Raw genomic sequence first — 24,473 nt, 5'->3', positions numbered from 1 at the left:
CCTGAGTGTGAACAGGAGGTACCAGTGAATTTTAACCAGGACAGTGATTTATAACTTGGTTTTGTGGCATTTCTCTCTCTGAGATGGTATTTAAGGAGAAACTTTTGAAATATGAGAAGATTGAGATAAAATAGTAATAAAAGAGGTCCACTGTTCCTCCTTCAAAACTCCTGGGGCCAGATGAATGTCAGAATCCAGATATCTTTCGGTGTCCAGGATGGTGATATGGTGATATATTACATATTTCTTAGCACCCTCCACAGTAAATTACTATTTGTTAGGCACAGCATAGGCATGATAATACCAAGAGGGATAAATAAAGACTATAAAACAGGCTTGCATCAATTCAGATCATGTTTTACCAACTGAGATTTTGTTCAACTTAGTAAAGGATGAGTTTTCTTAGGTTTCTGGATTTCAGAGTCATGGATCTCTCTATTCATGGTGGTGCGCTTGTTGTGGGAGTGACTAAGTCATGGAGCACATCCCAAGGCAGCAGAGCAGAAGGCCCAAGAGCAAATTTGAGCCTTGCCTCTTAGTTACCAGGTGACCTTGGGCAGGCTACTTAAATTCTCTGCACTACCTGGGGACACCTGGGTGGCTTAGGGGTTGATCGCCTGCCTTTGTCCCAGGTTTTGATCCTGGAGTCCCGAGATTGAGTCCTGCATTGGGCCCCCTGCATGGAGCCTGCTTCTCCCTCTGCCTGTGTCTCTGCCTCTCTCTCTTTCTCTCTCTCTCATAAATAAATAAAATCTTAAAAAAAAATTATCTGCACCACTGTTTCCTCATCAGTAAGTGATTTCACTTCATTATATAACTTACATATGAGAAAGGCTTCCAGCAGTACTGGCCCCTACCAAATACATCAGGTGGTTTGCTCTTCAATACCATGTCTAGAGTTTTACTCATATTCTCTTTAACTCTGACAACACTTCTGTGAGGGAGGAATCATTTCAATTCCCAGTTCACATATGGTGTACAGGGAGGCTTCACGGGAACAGTTTGCCCAGTGCTACACAGCTAGCAGGTGGCAGACCCTGCTTGGGCCTTCTGACTCCAGAGCCAACATTCTTCGCTTCCTTGTTGCAGTACATCTTGACAGCTCAGTTTGGGCTGCCTTTACTTAAAATTTTTCAGGAATAAAATGTTTTCTCACTTACAGGCTTAGCCTATTGTTTAGGATCTAGCCTAAACATTGGTTTGAAAAAGTGAGTTTTGAAAATCCTTCTAAGCCAGTGACTTTTTGGCATTAGAAAGGCTAAAGGAAACTTGAAGAACCTTTATTTACCTCATAAAATATATTTTTATGTTGAATTAAGCTGGTTGTAATTGATGTGAATGTCAACACTAAATCTGCTTAAGCATTTTGTGTGTGTGTGTGTGTGCGTGAGAGACAGAGAGACACAGAGACACACAGAGACAGAGAGAACCTAAACCTTATAACCATGTACCCAAGAGGGATCAGGGCCCCACACTGGCTCTCTGCAAAAGGAGGGCTAACTTGCTGTGAAGTCCATGTAGCTCTATTAGACAAACCAGGATTTCCGGGAGTCCTTCTCTTCAGGTGGGGGCGGGGGGTGTGCTTCCTGTGTATATGGTTCCTCATAAAAGCACAGGCTTTTTGAGCCTACCAGAACTTTCATTTGGATAATTTCCCCACTCTTTCTCTCAGGCTCCATCTTGCTTCCACCATATTCCCCACTGGCATAAGCATATTTGCCAGATTCTGTATGAGTGCTGTCTTGAATTTTTCATCACCTTCTTGTTGACATAATTTAGTTTAGAACGTCATTGAAAGTCCTTGAGAGCAGTTTACTTGGCTTACTACTTCTCTGTCCCTCTAGCTCTGCTGCTTTCAAACATGAGTGTGCATCGGATCCCCTGGGGAGCACCTTTTAACAGATTCTCAGGACACCATCTTTAGAGAGTATGATTTTTTTTTTTAAGATTTTATTTATTTATTCATGAGAGACATAGAGAGAGAGAGAGGCAGAGACACAGGCAGAGGGAGAAGCAGGCTCCATGCAGGGAGCCCGACGTGAGACTCCATCCCAGGTCTCCAGGATCATGCCCTGGGCCGAAGGCGGAGCTAAACCGCTGAGCCACCCAGGCTGCCCTAGAGAGTATGATTCATTCAAGGCTTCAGACTTTCTGTAGAGGAAAAGTTTGGAGGCAAAAACCACTTTAGAAGAGAGGGCTGCTGGGTGATGTGTCTGGCACCTGTGTGTACTGTTTACACTGTTGGTTTACTTAGGGTGGCTTTGTAGTGGTGCTCCCCACCAAGCAATCTAGGTGATCTGGACTCCAGCCTGTCAGTCCATGCTCATGTATTCAGGAGCAGGTATTTAGTACAGATTTGCTAGAGAGACAGGAAAATATAGGAGGGAAAGCTTTCCTTGCTCCTAGTCACCCAGAACAAAGCCAGTCTACCATGTAGCATATTTGTTTTGAGGTTTGGAAGGATCCACAGCCTCCTCATTCTTCATTGTGCTCAAGTTAACCTGAGATTTGAGAATGCTTCCTGAAAAATGGAAAGTCTGACAAAATCTGCAGCAGAGTTTCAGAGAATCGATGGAAAGAAGTGATTTCTTTTGCCAGGCTAGTAGGAGAGCCAGATCTCATGCTTTGCCAACAGCAGTCTCATCACATTTTAAACCTGGAGCCTCGTTTGTAATAACCAAATTGTGAGTTTTGTACGTACTTCAGTGCTTTTGCTATTAACTGGTTTCACAGGTTGGTGGAGTCACCCTAATGCATAGTGTTCAGGCTAGTTGAGTTCATAGAATGGTTGTCTGTAACACTGGGTTTTTCTGAGAGAGGGCCTGCAGCCATAAGTTGTTTGTAGACTAAAATCACTGAGAGGTGACCAGTGATCACTTGGCTCTTCTTGTAACAAAGACTTGTCTGTCAACTGTACAAGGAAATTCTGTGTTCTCTAAATTAGTCCATTGCCCTGTGATCCTGGCAGATGGACGGTGGTGGAAATGATCCTTCCAGTTGGCGTTTGTTATTTTATTGTTTTTACTTTTTTCTTCTCCTGGGGAGGGCCTGCAGTTACTCATTTGATTCAGTCTTTTATATTGCTAGGGGTTCAGTAACTTCCTTAACCTGAGAAGACCAAGGGTGTGGGGGAGCAGCTTTTATCTCAGGGGCTTTACTTTCTGTTGTATTTGGCAGCTGTCTCATTTCCAGAATGATTGCTTTAGTACTGCTTTGATGACCAACACCTTTTCTCTTCCTGTAGGATGTAAAGAACAGAAGAAACCCTCGCCTGGTTCCCTACACTCTTCTAGATGACCGCACCAAGAAATCCAATAAAGACAGCCTCCGTGAAGCTGTTCGCACGCTGCTGGGGTATGGCTACAACCTGGAAGCACCAGATCAGGATCATGGTATTTTGGTTTTCCTTTCTTCCTCTCAGGTTGCAAAATTGTGTAGTAGTTCTTCAAAGCCAAATAATTGACTCAAAGTGGGAAGTACAAAATTAAGTCCTTCAAGATGTTTGTAACTTAGTTTGTAACTTAAGCCAGTGGTTCAGAGCATTTTTTTTCCTCAAGTACACTTGAGGGATTAAACCCATCTCTCAGAAGAGTGTCTCACCACCTGTGATTCTGCCCAGGGACAAAACTAGTTTACCTTCCCAAAGAGTCTGAGGTGAGCAGTGGAACTCTGATATTGCCCCCTCCCCCGATCTCCCAGCTATCCTTAAGAAGAGCTGGCTTAGTTGTTTATGGGAATAAACCTATAGCTAGTGTCTATGAATCTTCATTATTGATACTCCTACCTGTAGGCAATATTAACTAATTAGTGCAACATTTTAGTTGCATGTTAGTGAACATGTTAGATTAGACATTCAATAAATATGTATGGAAGAAATGGATTTTCAGAGGTTTTATGAAGAACACATTTCCCTTAAATCATACCTTTTAAGAATATGATTTAAAATATCAATTCCTTTATCCTTTGCCTGAAGTTTCAATTGATATAAATATCCATATTTTTAAAATGACCGAGTGAAATAAACAATGTGTGTTTCCTTATAGTGCCTATACTTTTTTTGGTAGAAAGTTTTATTTATTTATTTATTTTTTGGTAGAAAGTTTTAAACAGTGTATTCTCAATATTCTCTAGTGAGTAATATTTTCAGTGTTTCTTGATAGAAATCCAGACTGTAGGGACACCCGGGTGGCTCAATGGTTGAGCATCTGCCTTTGGCTCAGGTTATGATTCTGGGATCCTGGGATCAAATCTGACATCAGGCTCCACATGGGGAGCCTGCTTCTCCCTCTGCCTAAGTCTCTGCCTCTCTCTCTGTGTGTCTCTCATGAAAAAATAAATAAGATCTAAAAAAAAAAAAAAAGAAACCCAGACTGTAAGTTGTAAGAGTAGCTAATGTTTATATAGTGCTTATCATGTGCAACAAGTATTTCTAAGACTTTCACAATTACGTAATCCTCACAGTAGTCACGCGATGGGGATGGTCCATGCAATATGCTCATTTTATAGATTAGGAACCTGAGATTCTAAGACTTCTCTGAATGGAAAGCCATGTACTATGTTGTAGATGCAGAATCCCATCCCCAGGCATTCTGACTCCAAATTTCAGTCCCTGGAGTTGATTCAGTATGTAGTTACATCTTAGTGGCTCTTAGTGTAGATACTGAATCTTTACATTTGTTGCAAATAAAATTAGATATTCTCTTGATAACAATAATATTCACAATCATGATGTAACTCCTTATTTTATCTTGAAGTCAGTTTCATAACAACATATGAGTAGGCCCTCATTAACCAGATGCTACTATGAAAGGAACCAGGAGGATGCCTGTCTTAATGACTGTCGTCCACATGAAAGGTGGAATGGAAGTAAATAATACAAGGTTCCTAAGCTAAGACAACAATTGAAAACAGTTCTGCGAATGTCTGGTATGCAATATGCCCTTAAAGCTAATTGCTTCTTTTTTTATGATACATTTAAATTGAAGTGTAATTTACATACCATAAAATACATAGCTCTTCACTGTTCAGTTTGGTGAATTTTGATAGTTAAATACACAAAAGGTACCACCACCCAAAACAACAGGGGGAACATATTTTTCATTATAAAAAGTTCCCTCCTATCTCCAACAAAATAACCACTTTCTAAATTTTGTTATCACAGATTAATTTTGCCTTTTCTTATACTTTGCTTATAAATGTAATCAATATTATATATTTTGTCTACGTACTTTTGTTCCACATGTTTTTGTGATCATATATGTTTTTATATGTGTCATAGAATTATTGAGTGGTATTCTATTCTAATAAACCATCCTTTTTTTAATCCATTCTTCTGTTGATGAAGATTTGGATTATTTCCAGTTGTTGGCTATTATGAGTAAAACTGCTATGAACACTTGCAGACAGTCTTTGTGTAGACTTACACTTTTCATTTCTCTTGGGTAAATATGTAAGTAAAACTACTGAGCCATAGTGTTACGGGATTGCAGGGTTCTTGTCTCATGGAGTCGAAGAATCAATCTTGTGGACATGAAAGGATGGAATGAAGTGAAAGTTTATTAAGTGACGGTGAGAACAGAAAGGAAAGAGAAAGATCTCTAGAGTGAGAAGGGTCCTGAATTGAGTTGTCACTGAGGGTTTTTAGGGCTGCTCCTTTATTGAAAACTTGACCAGGGAGCTTTTGATTTTGAGATTCTTGTGCTATCTTGGTTTGAGCAAGCACTATTGATAACACTGTTAATGACTGATATCTCTGAGATTTGGTCATTTTTTGTGATTACACTGTTGCTAACAACAACAACAAAATCCCACCGAGCCAGGTGTTCTGGACTAAGAGGATAAACTGGCTAAGTGCTTTTGCCCATCAGGAATAGTTTCAGAGCCTAGTCAGGGGCTCCCCTGCCTCTCCTGGCCTATACCTTAACTCTTTCCTTACTTTATAAGAAGATTCCAAATGGTTGTACAAACTTATTTTATTCCCATGACCAGTGTAGAAGGGTGCCAGTTGCTCCCACATCTTGGTCAAGAATTGATAGTGAATCTTTCTGATTTTAACAATTCTGGTAGATGCCAAATGGATCTTTCAGTTTTAATCCTCATGCTCTTCTTGAATAATAACGTTGAAGTTTTTTTCTTGTGGTTATTGGTATATGTGTTTTTTCAAAACTATATCCATTTAAAAAATTGCATTGTTTTGTTTTCTTTTTATTGAATTGTAAGTATATGTAATTGTAAGCATCTATCTATACATACATAAAACTTTTCTGGATATAAAGATTATGTCAGATATGGGAAACAACTCCTCACAGTTTATGGATTGTGCTTTCATTTTCTCCTTGCACAGGGACCATGCTAATCTTCTCTGTATCATTCCAATTTAGTATAAGTGCTGCTGAAGCAAACACTGTGCTTTCATTTTCTCAATGAGATCTTTCAGAGAGCAGAACATTCTCAATTTTGATGAAGTCCATTCATGATTTTTTCCCTTAATAGTTGTACGTTTTATGTCCTGAAAAAAATCTTTGCTTATGCAAAAAACAAAGATTTTCTTATGTGCTTTCTTCTTAAGTTTTATTATTTTACTTTTCGGGTAGGTCTATAATCTAATTTGAGTTGAGTTTTGTTTATAATGAGAGACTAAGGCCAAGGTTCATTTTTGTCCAGGTGGATATCCAGCTGTCTCAGCACTATTTATTGGAACAAATTATCCTTTCCCACCAAATTACCTTTGTCAAATATCTCTTGACCATTGGGTTTTATTGATATATACATTTATCTTTTTTTTTCATTTTACATTTTTTTATTGTTTTGTTTATTTATTCATGAGAGACACAGAGAATGAGAGAGGCAGAGACAGAGCCAGAGGGAGAAGCAAGCTCCCTGCAGGAAGCTTGATGTGGAACTCGATCCATCCCAGGACCCCAGGATCATGACCTGAGCCAAAGGCAGATGCTCAACCACTGAGCCACCCAGGTGCTTAAGGATGTATCTATCCTTAAGTCAGTACCACACTATTGTCTTTATTATTGTTACCATATAACGAATCTTAAAATCAGGTAAGGTAGGTTTTCTAATTTCTTCTGTGAGAGGTTTTTCAGTCTCAGGGCTCCTTGGGTGGCTCAGTGGTTGAGCGTCTGATTTGGCTCAGGTCATGATCCCAGGGTCCCTGGATGGAGTCTCACATCGGGCTTCCTGCAGGGAACCTGCTTCTCCTTCTGCCTATGTCTCTGCCTCTCTCTGTTGTCTCTCATGAATAAATAAATATCTTTTTTTAAAAAAAGAGGTTTTTCAGTCCCCCCTTTTCTTTGCATATCTTTATACATTTTAGAATCTACTCAGTTTAGTTTTGATGGGATTACAGTTGGCTTTGTAAATCAATTGGAGAGAATTGACATTTTAACAATACTTAGTCGACCAGTTCATGAATGTGATGTATCCTTCCATTTATTTTTTTTTCCTTCCATTTATTTTGGTCCTCTTTAGTTTGTCTCCTACTTTTAGAGTAGAGGGCTTGCCCATTACTTTGTAGAGGTATCTGATATTTTGGAAACTATCATAAATGGATTAGTTTTCATTTCATTTCATCTTCCAGTTATTCACTGTGAATATGAGAAACACAATTAGTATATGTATATGGTTATTACAGCCTGTGGTCTGGCAGAATTTATCTTACATTTTTTTCTCTTTTTTTTTCATGTCTAAAGTTTATAGGATTCTCTACTTACATAGCCATGATGTCTCTCTGCTTCTCCTTACAAAAAAAGTTTTAATTTTTCCTTTATAATTATGTCTTTCTTGTTAGTTGACTTACTGAATTGGTAAAGACTTGCAGTGTTTAAGAGAAGTAGTGAGAGAGGTTATCCTACTTTGTTCCCAGTCTTAAAAAAAAAAGTCCTAACATTTCACCATGAAGTATGATGTTAACTGTGGGTCTAGAAGCCGTTTATCACAGTGAAGAAATTCCTTTTTCTTTCTAGTTTGTTAGGAGCTTTTATCATGAATAGGATGTTGAATGTTGAATTTTGTCAAATACTTTTTTTTGCCATTTTTAGATGATTTTGTATTCTTTTCCTTTATTCTAATATTATGAATAACATTGATTTTTGATTGTTAGATCAAGTTTGCATTTCTTGTATAACTCTACCTGGTCATAGTGTATTTTCCTCTTCTATATATAGCTGGATTCTGTTGGCTATTTTGTGAAGGATTTTTGCATGTATAGCATAAGGAATACTGCCTTGTAACTTCCTTTTCTTGCAACATCTCTTTGTCAGTTTTTGATAAGAGCGTAGTCCTGGATACATGATAAGTTAGGAAATCCCCTTGTTTTCTAAATTTGGGTTAGTTTTGTATTATTTCTTACTTAAATGTCTTATAGAATTTATCATTAAAACCATATGAGCCTAGGGGTGCCTGGGTGGGTCAGTGGTTGAGCATCTGCCTTTGGCTCAGGGCGTGATCATAGGGTCTTGGGATCGAGTCCCACATTGGGCTCCTTGGGTGGAACCTGCTTCTCCCTCTGCCTGTGCCTCTGCCTCTCTGTCTCTCAGGAATAAATAAATAAAATCTTTTAAAAAAATCAGCCTACAGTTTATCTTTTAGGAGAGATATTTAATTATAAGTTCAAATTCTTTAATTTGAAAATTTTAAGATATTTAATTTTCTATTTCTTCTTATGTCAGTTTTGATAAGTTATACTTTATCAGTACAGTAATTTCAGTTAAATTGCCATATTTGGAGCACCTGGGTGGTTTAATCAGTTAAGCATCTGCTTTTAGCTCAGGTCATGATCCAGGGTCCTTGAATTGAGCTCTGTATTAGGCTCCCTGCTCAGCAAGGAGTCTGCTTCTCCCTTTTTCTCTGCCCTTCTTTGCTTGTGTACTCTCTCACACTCACTCTCTCTCTCTCTCTCAAATAAGTAAATAAAATTAAAAAAAATAATTGCCATATTTATGGGCATCAAGTTCTAACATCCTATTATCCTTTTGATATTCATAAAGTCTATAGTGACACCTCTTTTTATTCTTGGTGTTTTTTTTTTTAAATTGTCAGTCTTCTTAGGATTTATTGACTTCATAGATCATTCAAAGAGTGAATCGGTCTTTTTTAAAATTTTATTTATTTATTTATTTATTTATTTATTTATTTATTTTTGGGGTTTTTTTGTGAATCAGTCTTAAATGTTTTTTTGGCTATTTAAAAAAATTTATTTATTTTTAATTTGTTTTCCCACCGGTCATGGATTATGAGTCAATTCTCATCATCATGAGTGGCTGCATCTCATGTCTCCTTTGGGAAATGACACTGTTGAGTGTCTGTGGCATCCACTGGGGAACATCAGTCTTTGTTCAGTCTTAGACCTTCTGGCTTCACAGCTCCCTGAGCCCTCTTTGAAGTGACCTACTAAAAGTAATTTTTAATGAACAACTGGATATTTCAGATATATATATATATTATATATTATTATATATAATATATATATTATTAATACCTCATGATAATATAGCACCATGTGAACTAGACTTGTAATGATCATTTTGCAATATATACACATAGTAGATGACTATGTTGTATATGTGAAACTAATACAAAGGCATATGTCAATTATATCTTTAAAAAAAGGCAAATTGGTAATAGATAATGAATAGTAAGGGAAACTTCAAGTTTGAAAAACACATGAAGATATTTCAGATCTCCTTAATCATCAGAGAAATGCAAAGTAAAATCTTTATTTATGGATTTATATCCAACATATTAAAATAATTAGACAACTATATGATCCCAAGTGCTTAAAAGGATATTGACGCAGTAGGAACCCCATGTGTTTTTGTTGAAAGTATAACTTGGCAAAGCTGATGTGTGAAAAGCTTGTATTATATAGAAACCACGAGTATGTCTCAGCAAATGTTATACTTGGATGTAAAAACACTTGTGTATAGGTCCAGACAGGGGTATGTAGGAACATGTTCATTATAGCATTGTGATCATGAGAGCTGGAAGCATCCTCTGTGTCCATTTCTGGGAAATATTATTAGATAAAAATAATAGGTTAAAAAATAGCACACTACAATTCAGAAACAGTGATCATGAAGTATGGAATAGAGCAGTAACATATTACCATTAGTATAATTTCTAGTATTTTACAGCTTACAAAAATACAAAACTCTCCAAGGAAAAATACCACACCAATTGGAGTGATGCCAATGATGGAAAAAGGAGTGAGGAAATGTATTTTCTGATCAAGGATTAAGAAAAAGGAAAAACAAAGCAATAGAGATGTGCACAGCCTCTGAGTTTCCCAACACACGCATGCACACACACACACACACACACACATACTCTCTCACACATACAAACACACACACACACACAAGTAAAACAAAAAGCCAGATTAGATGACATTCTGGCCTTGGTTAAAAATGGTTAAAAATATGATGGTACATTCATACAGTGTATATTATGAAGTTGTTAAATACAATGAAGTACCTGTAGGAAACAATCTGAGATGTATCATATTAAGGTTATAACAAAGAACACTCATCAATGCTTACACATACACAGACAAACTCTGTGGAAACAATGGTAATGGGAATTGCTTCCAGGAAAGATATCTAGAGAGCTCATAGACAGCTGTGGGAGCAGAAATTTACATTTTGCTGCATATTATTTCTTTTTTTTTTCTCATTAAACTTTTGTTTTAATGGGCCTCAAAATTCTGTGACAGATTTTTTGGTCAAGTTTTTTCCATTAAAAAGTACTGATTTTAAAAACTAATAACTTAAAACTGCAACACATGCACAAAACAAAACAAAACAAAACAAAACAAAAAAACACAAATGGTCCTCAAAACATTCTCCTTTCCTTCTGAAGGTTTTACAATGAATTGTTATCATTTAACCAGTCTTTTTACTATTAAACTTAAATGGCCAATTGACACAATTGATTAGGACTAGGGTGGCAGGTATTGGGGATAATATTCATTTAGCCTTCTGAGCTTTCTGGGCAGACTTGGTGACTTGGCCAGCTCCAGGTGCCTTCTTGTCCACTGCTTTGATGACACCCACAGCAACCGTCTGTCTCATGTCACAAACAGCAAAACGGCCCAGAGGAGGATAGTCAGAGAAGCTCTCAACACACATAGGTTTGCCAGGAACCATATCAACAATGGCAGCATCCCCAGATTTCAAGAACTTGGGACCATCTTCCAACTTCTTTCCAGAACGACGATCTATCTTCTCCTTCAGCTCAGCAAACTTGCAAGCAATGTGAGCTGTGTGACAGTCCAGCACAGGTGCATATCCAGCACTGATTTGGCCTGGATGGTTCAGGATAATCACCTGAGCCGTGAAGCCTGCTGCTTCCATTGGTGGGACATTTTTGCTGTCACCAGCCACGTTGCCACAATGAACATCTTTGACAGATACATTCTTGACATTGAAGCTCACATTGTCTGCGGGAAGAGCCTCACTCAAAGCTTCATGGTGCATTTCCACAGACTTTACTTCAGTTGTAACATTGACCAGAGCAAAGGTGACCACCATGCCAGGCTTAAGAACACCAGTCTCCACTCGACCCACTGGGACAGTACCAATACCACCAATTTTGTAGACGTCTTCAGAGCAGATGCAAGGGCTTATCAGTTGGATGAGTTGGTGGCAGAATGCAATCCAGGGCTTCAAGCAGTGTGGTTCCACTGGTATTCTCATGGGTGACTTTCCATCCCTTGAACCAAGGCGTGTTAGCACTTGGCTCCAGCATGTTGTCACCATTCCAACCAAAAATTGGCACAAATGCTACTGAGTCAGGGTTGTAGCCAATTTTCTTAATGTAGGTGTTGACTTCCTTAACGATTTCCTCGTATCTCTTCTGGCTGTAGGGTGGTTCAGTGGAATCCATTTTGTTAACACCAACAATTAGTTGTTTTACACCCAGTGTGTAAGCCAGAAGGGCATGCTCACTGGTCTGCCCATTCTTGGAGATACTGCTTCAAATTCACCAACACCAGCAGCAACACTCAGGACAGCACAGTCAGCCTGAGATGTGCCTGTAATCATGTTTTTGATAAAGTCTCTGTGTCCTGGGGCATCAGTGATGGTCACATAATACTTGCTGGTCTCGAATTTCCACAGGGAGATATCAATGGTGATACCACGTTCACGTTCAGCTTTCAGTTTATCCAAGACCCAGGCATTCTTGAAGAAGCCTTTTCCCATCTCAGCAGCCTCCTTCTCAAATTTTTCGATAGTTCTTTTGTCGATCCCACCACATTTGTAGATCAGATGGCCAGTAGTGGTAGACTTGCCCGAATCTACGTGTCCAGTGACCACGATGTTGATGTGAGTCTTTTCCTTTCCCATTTTGGTTTAGGTTTAGCGGTGGTTTTCACGACACCTGTGTTCCGGCGGCAAACCCGTTGCGAAAAAGCTGCATATCATTTCTTTTAAGTTTTACTCTGTTTGCATTACCTATTCAAACAAACAAAAGAAATGCACTGTTAAAAAAAATACATGGTCAGTATCCAAGAAAGGGAGTGCATTTTACCCTGTATAAGGAAATGTGCAGTATAAGCCAGAAAAAAAATAATCATTGACAGTTATATTTTATTTTTTCTTTCTTTTTTTAAATAATAAATTTATTTTTTATTGGTGTTCAATTTACCAACATACAGCATAACACCCAGTCCTCATCCTGTCAAGTGCCCCCCTCAGTACCCGTCACCCATTTACCCCCACCCCCCACCGTCCTCCCCTTCCATCACCCCTAGTTCGTTTCCCAGAGTTAGGAGTCTTTATGTTCTGTCTCCCTTTCTGATATTTCCCACACATTTCTTCTCCCTTCCCTTATATTCCCTTTCACTATTATTTATATTCCCCAAATGAATGAGAACATACAATGTTTGTCCTTCTCCGAAAGACTTACTTCACTCAGCATAATACCCTCCAGTTCCATCCACGTTGAAGCAAATGGTGGGTATTTGTCGTTTCTAATGGCTGAGGAATATTCCATTGTATACGTAAACCACATCTTCTTTATCCATTCATCTTTCGATGGACACCGAGGCTCCTTCCACAGTTTGGCTATTGTGGACATTGCTGCTAGAAACATCGGGGTGCAGGTGTCCTGGCGTTTCATTGCATTTGTATCTTTGGGGTAAATCCCCAACAGTGCAATTGCTGGGTCGTAGGGCAGGTCTATTTTTAACTCTTTGAGGAACCTCCACACAGTTTCCCAGAGTGGCTGCATCAGTTCACATTCCCACCAACAGTGCAGGAGGGTTCCCCTTTCTCCGCATCCTCTCCAACATTTGTGGTTTCCTGTCTTGTTAATTTTCCCCATTCTCACTGGTGTGAGGTGGGATCTCATTGTGGTTTTGATTTGTATTTCCCTGATGGCAAGTGATGCAGAGCATTTTCTCATATGCATGTTGGCCATGTCTATGTCTTCCTCTGTGAGATTTCTCTTCATGTCTTTTGCCCATTTCATGATTGGATTGTTTGTTTCTTTGTGTTGAGTTTCATAAGTTCTTTATAGATCTTGGAAACTAGCCCTTTATCTGATAGGTCATTTGCAAATATCTTCTCCCATTCTGTAGGTTGTCTTTTAGTTTTGTTGACTGTATCCTTTGCTGTGCAAAAGCTTCTTATCTTGATGAAGTCCCAATAGTTCATTTTTGCTTTTGTTTTTTTTGCCTTCGTGGATGTATCTTGCAAGAAGTTACTGTGGCTGAGTTCAAAAACGGTGTGGCCTGTGTTCTCCTCTAGGATTTTGATGGAATCTTGTCTCACATTTAGATCTTTCATCCATTTTGAGTTTATCTTTGTGTATGGTGCAAGAGAGTGGTGTAGTTTCATTCTTCTGCATGTGGATGTCCAGTTTTCCCAGCACCATTTATTGAAGAGACTGTCTTTCTTCCAATGGATAGTCTTTCCTCCTTTATTGAATATTAATTGACCATAAAGTTCAGGGTCCACTTCTGGGTTCTCTATTCTGTTCCATTGATCTATGTGTCTGTTTTTGTGCCAGTACCACACTGTCTTGATATTATGAACAGCTATACACCAATAAATTAGGCAATCTAGAAGAAATGGACACATTCCCGGAAAGCCACAAACTACCAAAACTGGAACAGGAAGAAATACAAAACCTGAACAGGCCAATAACCAGGGAGGAAATTGAAGCAGTCATCAAAAACCTCCCAAGACACAAAAGTCCAGGGCCAGATGGCTTCCAGGGTAATTCTATCAAACGTTTAAAGAAGAAACCATACCTATGCTACTAAAGCTGTTTGGTAAGATAGAAAGAGATGGAGTACTTCCAAATTCATTCTATGAGGCCAGCATCACCTTAATTCCAAAACCAGACAAAGACCCCACCAAAAAGGAGACTTACAGAACAATATCCCTGATGAACATGGATGCAAAAATTCTCAGCAAGATACTAGCCAATAGGATCCAACAGTACATTAAGAAAATTATTCACCATGACCAAGTAGGATTTATCCCCGGGACACAAGGCTGGTTCAACACTCGCAAAACAATCAATGTGATTCATCATATCAGCAAGAGAAAACCAAGAACCATATGCTCCTCTCATTAGATGCAGAGAAAGCATTTGACAAAATACAGCATCCATTCCTGATCAAAACTCTTCAGAGTGTAGGGATAGAGGGAACATTCCTCGACATCTTAAAAGCCATCTACGAAAAGCCCACAGCAAATATCATTCTCAATGGGGAAGCACTGGGAGCCTTTCCCCTAAGTTCAGGAACAAGACAGGGATGTCCACTCTCACCACTGCTATTCAACATAGTACTGGAAGTCCTAGCCTCAGCAGTCGGATGTAATGGTTTCTGAAAGTTTGGAGTTTAGGGAGAACCATTGATTGTTGATTGGCTGGTTGTCTCACTGAAGTTCATGGTCAACAAACAGGCTAGTGTAGTAGACTCCCCAGTGGAGGCTGAGCTCCTGGGTCTTGTTTACCTCTGTGTCCCAGTATACTATAGAATGCCTGCTTCATAGTGGGGATTTGACTGTTCTTTATGGAAAATACATAGAGATTTATTTTCAGGAATCAATAAGGGGAAAAAGGATATCTAAGTTAGGTGTTGAAGGGATCAAAATGTCAACAAGTAGAGAGTAGATGAAGCAGAGCTTTTCTGCCAGAGGGAAAGTCTATCTGATGTAATTAAGTATAGAAAGAGTTGAGGGATGATTGGTAGGCCAAGTTATGGCTACCACTGGAGAGAAGATGATATTAGTTGAAGGACAAGATATGGAATAGCTTGAAAGCCCAGCTAAGAACTGTGGATAAATTTGCACAGGGAATTCTAGCTTCAGGAAGTTTTAAAGCAAAAGCTTGATGTGTGATCACAGTTTACAATAGCAATATAACTATGGCAACAGTGGGAAGGAACAGATTGGAGGGGGAGAGTGCTCAGAGATAGAGAGACCAGTTGGGATGCTTTGGAAAATTTTGGATTTTCAGAACAAGGGTGGTGAAAAATGGAAATTAAAAGATAGATGTGAGAGATTTTATGGAATAAAGCAAAATAAATCTAGTAATCATAGAAATAAGACTGTGCTGCCCTCGCTGACTCTAAAAAAAAAAAAGTCAAGGGCATAAAAATTTTGATAACATTGAATCTAACCCTATGTAATTAAATCAAGGTTATAATTTATTTTCTGTTCATCAGCAGGATGCTTACACATTGAATATGAACTCAGTATGTGAAACATACTATTTTTGGAGTATTGTTCTAAACATTTTAAAACATTTGAAAAACTAAGTTACTGTTTTTAAGTTTTTTTAAATTTAAATTCAATTTGCCAACATGTAGTATAACACCCAGTGCTCATCTCAGAAAGTGCCCCTCCTTAGTGCCCGTCACCGAGTCGCCCCATCCTCCCATCCCCTTCCACAACCCTTTGTTTGTTTCCCAGAGTTAGAGGTCTAGGAAAAACTAAATTATTCTTGCTGCAAGGTTTTATCAAGGTTTGAATTGTTCAATTAGAAATAAGACCAGAAAGTGAAAAGGATGACTGGTTAGTGTCATTAAAAAAAAAAAAAAAAGTTACATAAACACACCTGAAGGATTTTATTTTATTTATTTATTTTTAAAGATTTTATTTATTTGAGAGAGAGCATGAACATGTGCTCCTGAGCAGGTGGAGGGGCAGAGGGAGACATGGGGCTCAATCTCAGGATCCTGAGATCATGACTAGCTAGAGCTGAATTCAAAAGTCGGAGGCTCAACCGACTGAGCCACCCGGGCACCCCCGAAGTATTTTCAACATGTGTACAAATTTTTTTAGATATGTAGAAAATTTTTAAAGAGATTGTCCTGCCTTGCTTCACAGCTGTTTTAAATACCTGACACTTCGATACATAATTAGACCTTGGCTGCCCTCTAGTGGTCAGTATCTTTTAAAAGTAGAGTTTGGGGAACAGCAGGTATGGATGCTTTAGGCCACGTTTGGTCAGTCTTGGTGTGTGCCCTCTTTGTGCCAGGATCTGTGGGGTATGGGGAATACAAGATTTTGTTGAGCCTTACCCTTTATCTTGAAGTGGTTTGTTAAAAGCATAATTCCTGGGATCCCTGGGTGGCGCAGCGGTTTGGCGCCTGCCTTTGGCCCAGGGCACGATCCTGGAGACTCGGGATCGAATCCCACATCGGGCCCCCGGTGCATGGAGCCTGCTTCTCCCTCTGCCTGTGTCTCTGCCTCTCTCTCTCTCTCTGTGACTATCATGAATAAATAAATAAAAATCTTTAAAAAAAAAAAAAAAAAAAAAAAAAAAAAGCATAATTCCTGAATTTCTTCTTTGAGCGTCAATATCTGCTAATGGTTCATTTTTTTAAATGTCAATTATTTTTATGTTCATTATAACAATATAAGAAAATAATTTATGGGGATCCCTGGGTGCGCAGCGGTTTGGCGCCTGCCTTTGGCCCAGGGCGCGATCCTGGAGACCCGGGATCGAATCCCACGTCGGGCTCCCAGTGCATGGAGCCTGCTGTGTGTGTGACTATCATAAATAAATAAAAATTAAAATAAAAGAAAATAATTTATACGTTCTTACATGAGGTACAGTCACCTACCAAACTTATATAAATATATAGTGTTTAAAATCAAGGAAAGCATAAGAATTGCATATTTGGAGGAGAGCTCTATGCCTTTAAGACTGGTGCTACCCATTAGATATGTGCCCATAGGTATGGGCTCCTATGTCTTTGTTCCTAGATTCAATCTCACAGATACTGAAAGAGTACCTACTTTTATCCAGCTGATTGATGCTACAGGGTATGCCAAAGAAATGTTACAGATTGCCTGGGATCTTTTTTTTTTTTTTTTTAAACTTCCATAGATCCAGATCTTCATTTAATATTAGTATTTTATCATGAAATAGAATGCTGAACTTTGCTTCTTGCAACCATGGTTATAAGCTCCCCTAAACTAATCTAAAAATATGGAATAGGAGCTATGAATCATACAGACATTTGGAGGAAGATCCATGGAGTTTACAAGACTGTTGCATAATGATGGCTATAAATAGCAGGTGCATTTCCAGTTCAGGCTGAGTCTCATCAATGAGTATAAGAACAATGCATCAGCTGAGGTCAGGAATAAAATACCGGAACTAAGAAATTCTGCATTGTTACCTGTTACCGCCACACATTTTCCATATGCTGCCCCCTATTTTCATTACTCCTATGTGGAAATGATTCATAGTAAACCTTATAATCAAGCAAAATCTGTGATGGCTTTTAAGGAAATGATCTGCTATATTTTTATACCAAATTTTCCTTTTAACATATTTGATTTAAGCTAATATTAAAATTTGTTTGGCATTCCTTGGAAACACTCTGAATATGAGTGGGGTCCAATGTCCTGGAAACATATAAAAGGAAAAAAGAACCTGTGAGGTTTTTAGTATTTTAGTTTTCTGAAGAATAGATTGTTTTATCCTTAGAAAATTAGAAGTTTAATTTATTAATGCATACTAGAATATAATGTATGATTTTATTTGCAAATGATGACATAATTAAAAATAACAGATAACTACACAAGAGCTTTTTTCTTTCATGAAAAGTAACTTCCAAATGTTTTGTGTGGATCATTCTATATGCCTTAGATTAGTTCAGGAAAGGTCGCAACCATGATTTAAGGAAGTAATGGATCAGTGTGCTGTTACTGCAGGAAATGCTATGTCTGAAAATTTGACTTCTATTTTTTTAGTATTGCAATATTTAGCACTAGTTCCCCTTCCTCCCTCCCTCCCTCTCTCCCTCCCTCCTTCCCTCCCTTCCATTCTCCCTTCCTTTAGCTCCACACCCAGTGTGGGACTTGAACTCATAATATTGAGATCAAGCATTGCGTGCTCTACTGACAGACAGCCAGGCACCCCTAGACTGTTTTCTTAATAGAATAACCACCTCTAAGTATCATAAAATCTGATAATATTTTTTTCCTCAAAAAGCAGTTTGCTGTCATCTTCTCTCTCAAATATCATTGTTACTAAGTAACAGACATGAGAATGTTTATCCTTCACCACAGAGATGTTTCTCATTCAGGAGCCCATCCACCCCCAACTTGAATGTATTAGAAGCAAACTTTTGCCCCTTTAGAGAATTTCATACATACAGCATGTTCCATATACTATTACAAATGTCTAATTTTTAAACTCTATTAGCACATTTTATCTTATTTGAATGTATTGCATGATGTGAGTGTGTGTGTGTGCATGTGTGAGCATGCATGTAAAGTGGCATTTTGCATTTGAGGATGTCACTGCTGGAGACATGACAGTTACTTGGAGCAGACTAAATTGTTAGGGGTCTGCATCGGTTTGTATGTGGGAGAAAAGACAAAACAACAAAGTGTTGCTTATTCAGAAGCTTATCCAGCTTTTAAAAGATTTATCAAGAGACACAGTTCACCTGTATGTCCTACAATCAATACAAATATTTTTAGTCCATTGTTTCTTTATGCCAGTCTAATCTTCAGTAGATGATCTGGCTGTGTGTTTATTGGGGCCCTTGAAAGCTTATTTGGATTATTTTTATAGTTCTTGTTTGTTCATATCAATACATTGGTTAAGCTGATATTAAACTTTTATTATTTATGAAGTCTTTCTCAGCTTCTAAAAGAACAGATGAGAACTAATATTTAGCCAGTGCCTGTTGACTCTGCACCCGCTATTGGAGGCAGACTGGAAAGAACGGCGGCTGCAGCATTAGGCAGCTGTAGAATTCTTCTATTTGTTAGTTATGTGACTTTGGTCAATGTCACTTAAATGTCTTCTGTCTAACTGAGATCTTAGCTGACAGTTTCTCCTTTGACGTATCAGCTCAGTGGACCTCTGTCCCCAGACCCCCTGATTTCCGGGGAGCTTAAGTCCTGGCTCCAAGCCCCTTAGCCTGTTTTGTAATCCTGGCATTTTCAATCCACATGCATCTTATTTTCACAAATATATATATTCTGTGCCCTCTCCCCCCAATGTCACCCTTTGCACCACACTGGTCCTTGATGTTTGACTTGCCCCTTTTGTTTTTCCCTCAAAATTTAAACATTTGTATGTGTAGCAGATCCCAGTGAAGCTGTGAGACATTGGAGGAGTTGTGCCATCAGGTTGTTAGGGGTGTGCATGGGTGTGTATGCCATTCTGTCTGGAAAGTTGTCAGTGGTTACCCTTTTCTGCTATTTATCTCTTTACCTTGTTGCTTCCTCTCCTCCTCCTCCTCACCTTCTGGCTGCTTCTTCCTTCTCTCACACACAAATGTCTATTCATTTCTTGGGCAGAACAGTTCAGGTCTCTTTTATTGGCTTCTTTCCATCCATGCCTTCAAGTTCATCTCAGATACCACTGCCAAATCACCAAGAGGCTGGGAGGGTTTTTCCTGCAGACAGTCCCCTCCTAAACTGGTGCTCATGGAGGAAGCATCGCCTACCCTTGCAATGTGACCGAGGTTTGACAACCTGTCTCCCCAGGGGAAGTCCTTGAGGTTTCCTTGGTTCCTGATAGTGGCTGATCATATGTATGAAAACACTTCGTGAACTATGAGCCAGGTTAAGAAAGATGGTCTGGTTACCATCCTCACTGTAAGTTTAATTATGGACGAAATGTAATGTTCTCCTTCCTCCCTCAGTTTTCATTCATCCAGTGATCACTAGGATCTCTTTACCTTCACAGCTGCCAGAGCTGAAGTGTGCAGCGGCACAGGTGAGAGATTCAGAATCTTCCGTGCTGAGAAAACCTACGCTGTCAAGGCAGGAAGGTGGTATTTTGAATTTGAGGCTGTCACTGCAGGCGACATGAGAGTTGGCTGGAGCAGGCCAGGTTGTCAACCTGATCAAGAGCTTGGCTCCGACGAACATGCCTTTGCTTTTGATGGCTTCAAGGTGAGTAGACTTTGCTGAGCACCAGGTGTGGAAGTTTGTAGGATCTTGATTTTGTAGGCTGCCATGTCCTGAGCATGCTCTTGTTGTGTACTCCTCCATTGTCCTGGCTCCTTTGGGCAGTGCAGCAAAATCAGGACAGCCTGCAGCACAAACCCAGGAAAAATAATTCCTAGGAAAACTTCTGTCCTTGTGATCGCGAAACAACCCCCCCCCCCCGCCCCGCCGCAGTGAAATTCAAGTAAAACAGTGCTTCTCCACTGCTATAAAAAAAATGAATCCTCTTGTCTATCAGAAGTGTTGAAAATGCTTAGGCTCATTAAAAATGCAGGAGGCAGAAGGGTATTATGCTGAGTGAAATAAGTTGGAGAAGGACAATCATCATATGGTTTCACTCATGTGGGGAATATAAAAAATAGTGAAAGAGATTATAAGGGAAGGGAGGGGAACTGAGTGGGAAAAATTAGAGAAGGAGATAAACTATTAGAGACTCCTAACTCTGGGAAACAAAAGATTGCAGAAGGGAAGGTGGGCAGATGGTTGGGAGAACTGGTACTGAGGAGGGCACTTGATGAGATGAGCACTGGGTGTTATACTATATGTTGGCAAATTGAATTTATTTTATTTTATTTTTTTTGGCAAATTGAATTTAAATAAAACAAAATGTAAAAAAAATGCAAACGCTTTGACACAGCTATTCCATAGAAGGAATTTATCCTCAAGCAATAATAAGTGGCAGGTATACACATTTAATATCTATAAGAATGCTTTCGACAGTGCTAAAAATGACAAAAATGTTTTTTATTTTCAATATTAGTAATTTTTCTTAAGGTGATGGAATTTGGTCAGGTGCTTGTTTTATTATTTGCTTATACATTATATAAATGTTTAAAGATTATTTCACACATATAAAATATTTTAAAATAAAAAATGTGGGGCAGCCTGGGTGGCTCAGTGGTTTAGCACCTCCTGCAGCCCGGGGTGTGATCCTGGAGACCCAGGATCGAATCCCACATCGGGCTCCCCGCATGGAGCCTGCTTCTCCCTCTGCCTGTGTCTCTGCCTCTCTCTCTCTCTCTCTATGTCTCTCATGAATAAAAAAATAAAATAATAAATAAATAAATAAATAAATAAATAAATAAATAAATAAATAAAGTGTATAGATGAACCTAACCACAATAGAATAATTATAGTCATTTTTGGTTGATAAAATTGTATTTTATTCTTTTTATTTTTTATCTTATTCTCTGATGGGAAAAAGGTTTTTTTTTTTGAAAAAGTTATTTTTAATTAAAGAGGGAAAATTAGAATAAATATGCAATCTTGAAGAGATTTGACATTTAGGTACTGAGGTATGCATGTGCGGGAATGTGTTTCTAGGCCAGAAGTTAATATTGTGTCTTCTAGAACAACTGACACACTTTGTTCTGCAACACATTTCCTGAACCTGTTTTTTATTTTTTTTTTACTCCATATGGAAAATCTAACATCTTTTGATACCTAATTCAGTGAGATAGATTTTTTTAAAGGTACAATGTATTGTGTTTGGGAATAATTGTGTTATTGCTTTGCATTGGTGACTATAACCCCTTACATATCAATTCACAATGGAGGCAATTCTTAACAGGAAAATGAAAAGATTTATCTGACAAAATAATTAATATAACAAATTTTGTACCCATAAATCATGGAATATAGTTAGAGATTGAAAAGTCACATTATCAGAACTGTGTTTGAGATGTATTTATAATATGATATTTCACTGAAGTATTCAAGACATTGTTGGTGTGTATATTTAACTTTTGGCTCATTATTTCAGTAAATGTCTTAAGAATATTTTTCAGTTTTATTTGAAGCTTTATTGGTTTTAGCATATACTTCAAATGTTTCAAGATTTCTATTTTGTTAAAGTATCTGTGCCATTGGTTCCAATGAATGGAATTATATTTTGAAATAGGTGAAAATTAGAAGTCATTTTCAATGATAAATTCTCAGCTTTATTCTCTACTCAGTTCTTCGTATTTTGGCAAATAGAGAAAAACAATCCATATCCTGGGAAACATTCAGGATAGTGAGAAAAGTTAATTTCTAAAGACTTAGTTTTTTTTGTTTTTTGTTTTTTTTTTTAACAGGAGATATGTTGGGTTACATTTTTAAACTTATCATTTCTCAAATGCTGCGAGGCATGCCTCCAGTGGTGGGGGTAGGTGCTGTTCTTCTTGGCTTTCTCTGTGACAAAATTACTCTTCTGTCCCTAGGCTCAGCGGTGGCACCAGGGCAACGAGCATTACGGGCGGTCATGGCAAGCGGGAGATGTCGTGGGGTGTATGGTGGACATGACAGAGCGTACCATGATGTTCACGCTCAATGGCGAAGTCCTTCTGGACGATTCGGGCTCAGAACTGGCATTCAAGGACTTTGATGTTGGTGATGGTAAGTGCTGTGCCTTCTGTGTTGCTGGCAGGTTCACAGCACAGTGAGGCTGTTCTCAGGCATCCTAACCAGCCACCTTGGAGGGTGAGTGAGCTCCGGATGAGTTGCAGCTGGAAATTGCAAGGTTGCCATGTGGCTTATTTGATCAAACATCCTTGAAATTACTTTAGCAGAAACACTACTGATGCTACTTAGCTAGGATGTAATAAGGCAGAAATGGCTTTGGTGCGTGTGAATAAGAAAATAAATGGCAGGCGAAAGGATAGTTTTCCACAAACATTAAATTTCCACTTAGAACTTCTTTTAGTTCATTTCTGTTCATTCATTTCACAAAAATGTAATGAGAACCTACCGTGTGTCAGGCCCTCATACTTCATATGGAAAATCTAACATCTTTTGATATCTAATTCAGTGAGACAGAGTTTTTAAAGTACAAAGCATTGTGTTTAGGATGCCGAGATGACAAAGATCAATAAACATTGTCCTATATTTATGTAGATTACAGTATGCCAAGGGAAGTCAATACTGGGGTAATTTCTGTTTAGTGGAGAAGCTCTCAATTGAAGAAGTGCAGAACATTCTATGGAAGCACAATGCAGGGCTCTGGGACGACCTTGAGCAAGATTGTAAAGGAAAGGTGAAAGCCCTTGGTAAAACAAATGAAAAATGCAAAAGCATTTATTCATCAGAGCTGTACTTCCAGGAAGGTGGCCACATAGGGTTGTTTGAATTTATTTTAATTGAAATAAAGTAAAGGTGCAATTGAGTTTCCTAGGGGCACTTGTTCCATTTTAAGTATTCATGCCCACCTGTGGCTAATGGTACCCTTCTTGATCCCAGATTTGGAACACAAAATAACAAAGTTGTATCAGATAATGTTGCTCTAGAGCATGTAAATAAGATAGTACTTAACAAGATATTATATAAATATCTCATTTTAAAATGAATTAACATTTTTTTTTTCAAAATGGCTTTTGGAGGAGCCTGGGTGGCTCATTCGGTTAAGTAACTGTCTCTTGATTTCAGTCGACTCAAGTTATGATCTCAGGGTTGTGAGATCAAGCCCCGTGTTGGGCCCTGTGCTGAGCATTGAGCCTGCCTAAGATTCTCTCTCTTCTTCTCCCCCTTCCCTACTCTCTTTCTTTCTTGAAAACAAACAAACAAACAAACAACAACAGGGGCGTCTGGGTGGCTTGGTTAAGCATCTGTCTTTAGCTCAGGTCATGATCCCAGAATTGTAGGATGGAACCCCCAGTTGGGCTTCCTGCTCACTGTAGAGTCTGCTTCTCCCTCTCCCCTGCTGGTGCACACATTCTCTCTCTCTCTCTGTTTCTCTCTTGCTCATATTCTCTCTCTCAAATAAATAAAATCTTTAAAAATAAAAATAAAAACAACAGCAACAACAGCAGCAACCCCCCACCCCCCGCACCACCAAAAAACAAAAATGGCTTTTGGATATATCCTACTACTTGAATATATAGTTTGGATTTTAAGATCTACCTCAATCAGTAATTTTAATATTCTGTAAACATGTCATGGATCCATGGAGCCTTGGTGGCTCAATCAGTTGGGTGGGAATCTTGAGGTCCTGGGATCAAGTCTGGTGTTGGGTCCTACGTGGCCTCCCTGCTCAGTGGGGAGTTTGCT

General features: G+C 38.7%; 1 protein-coding gene and 1 pseudogene across 4 annotated transcripts in view; one reads left to right on the top strand and one right to left on the bottom strand.

The window, feature by feature from the left end:
- The window catches only part of RYR2 (ryanodine receptor 2), a 727,449-nt gene that overhangs the window by 448,194 nt on the left and 254,782 nt on the right, over positions 1-24,473 (top strand). For all 4 annotated transcript variants that reach the window (XM_077894379.1, XM_077894378.1, XM_077894377.1 and 1 more), the window contains exons 27-29: positions 3,245-3,392; positions 20,188-20,396; positions 22,652-22,826. In XM_077894379.1, coding sequence (XP_077750505.1) covers positions 3,245-3,392; positions 20,188-20,396; positions 22,652-22,826 — 532 coding nt within the window. The remainder of the gene's footprint in view (positions 1-3,244; positions 3,393-20,187; positions 20,397-22,651; positions 22,827-24,473) is intronic.
- LOC144313170 (U6 spliceosomal RNA) lies at positions 6,305-6,404 on the bottom strand (annotated as a pseudogene).

The sequence above is a fragment of the Canis aureus genome, chromosome 4 (genome assembly GCF_053574225.1).
Source record: "Canis aureus isolate CA01 chromosome 4, VMU_Caureus_v.1.0, whole genome shotgun sequence".
Lineage (NCBI taxonomy): Eukaryota > Metazoa > Chordata > Mammalia > Carnivora > Canidae > Canis > Canis aureus.
Note: the sequence above shows the minus strand (reverse complement) of the source record. Positions and strands in the feature narration are given on the sequence as shown.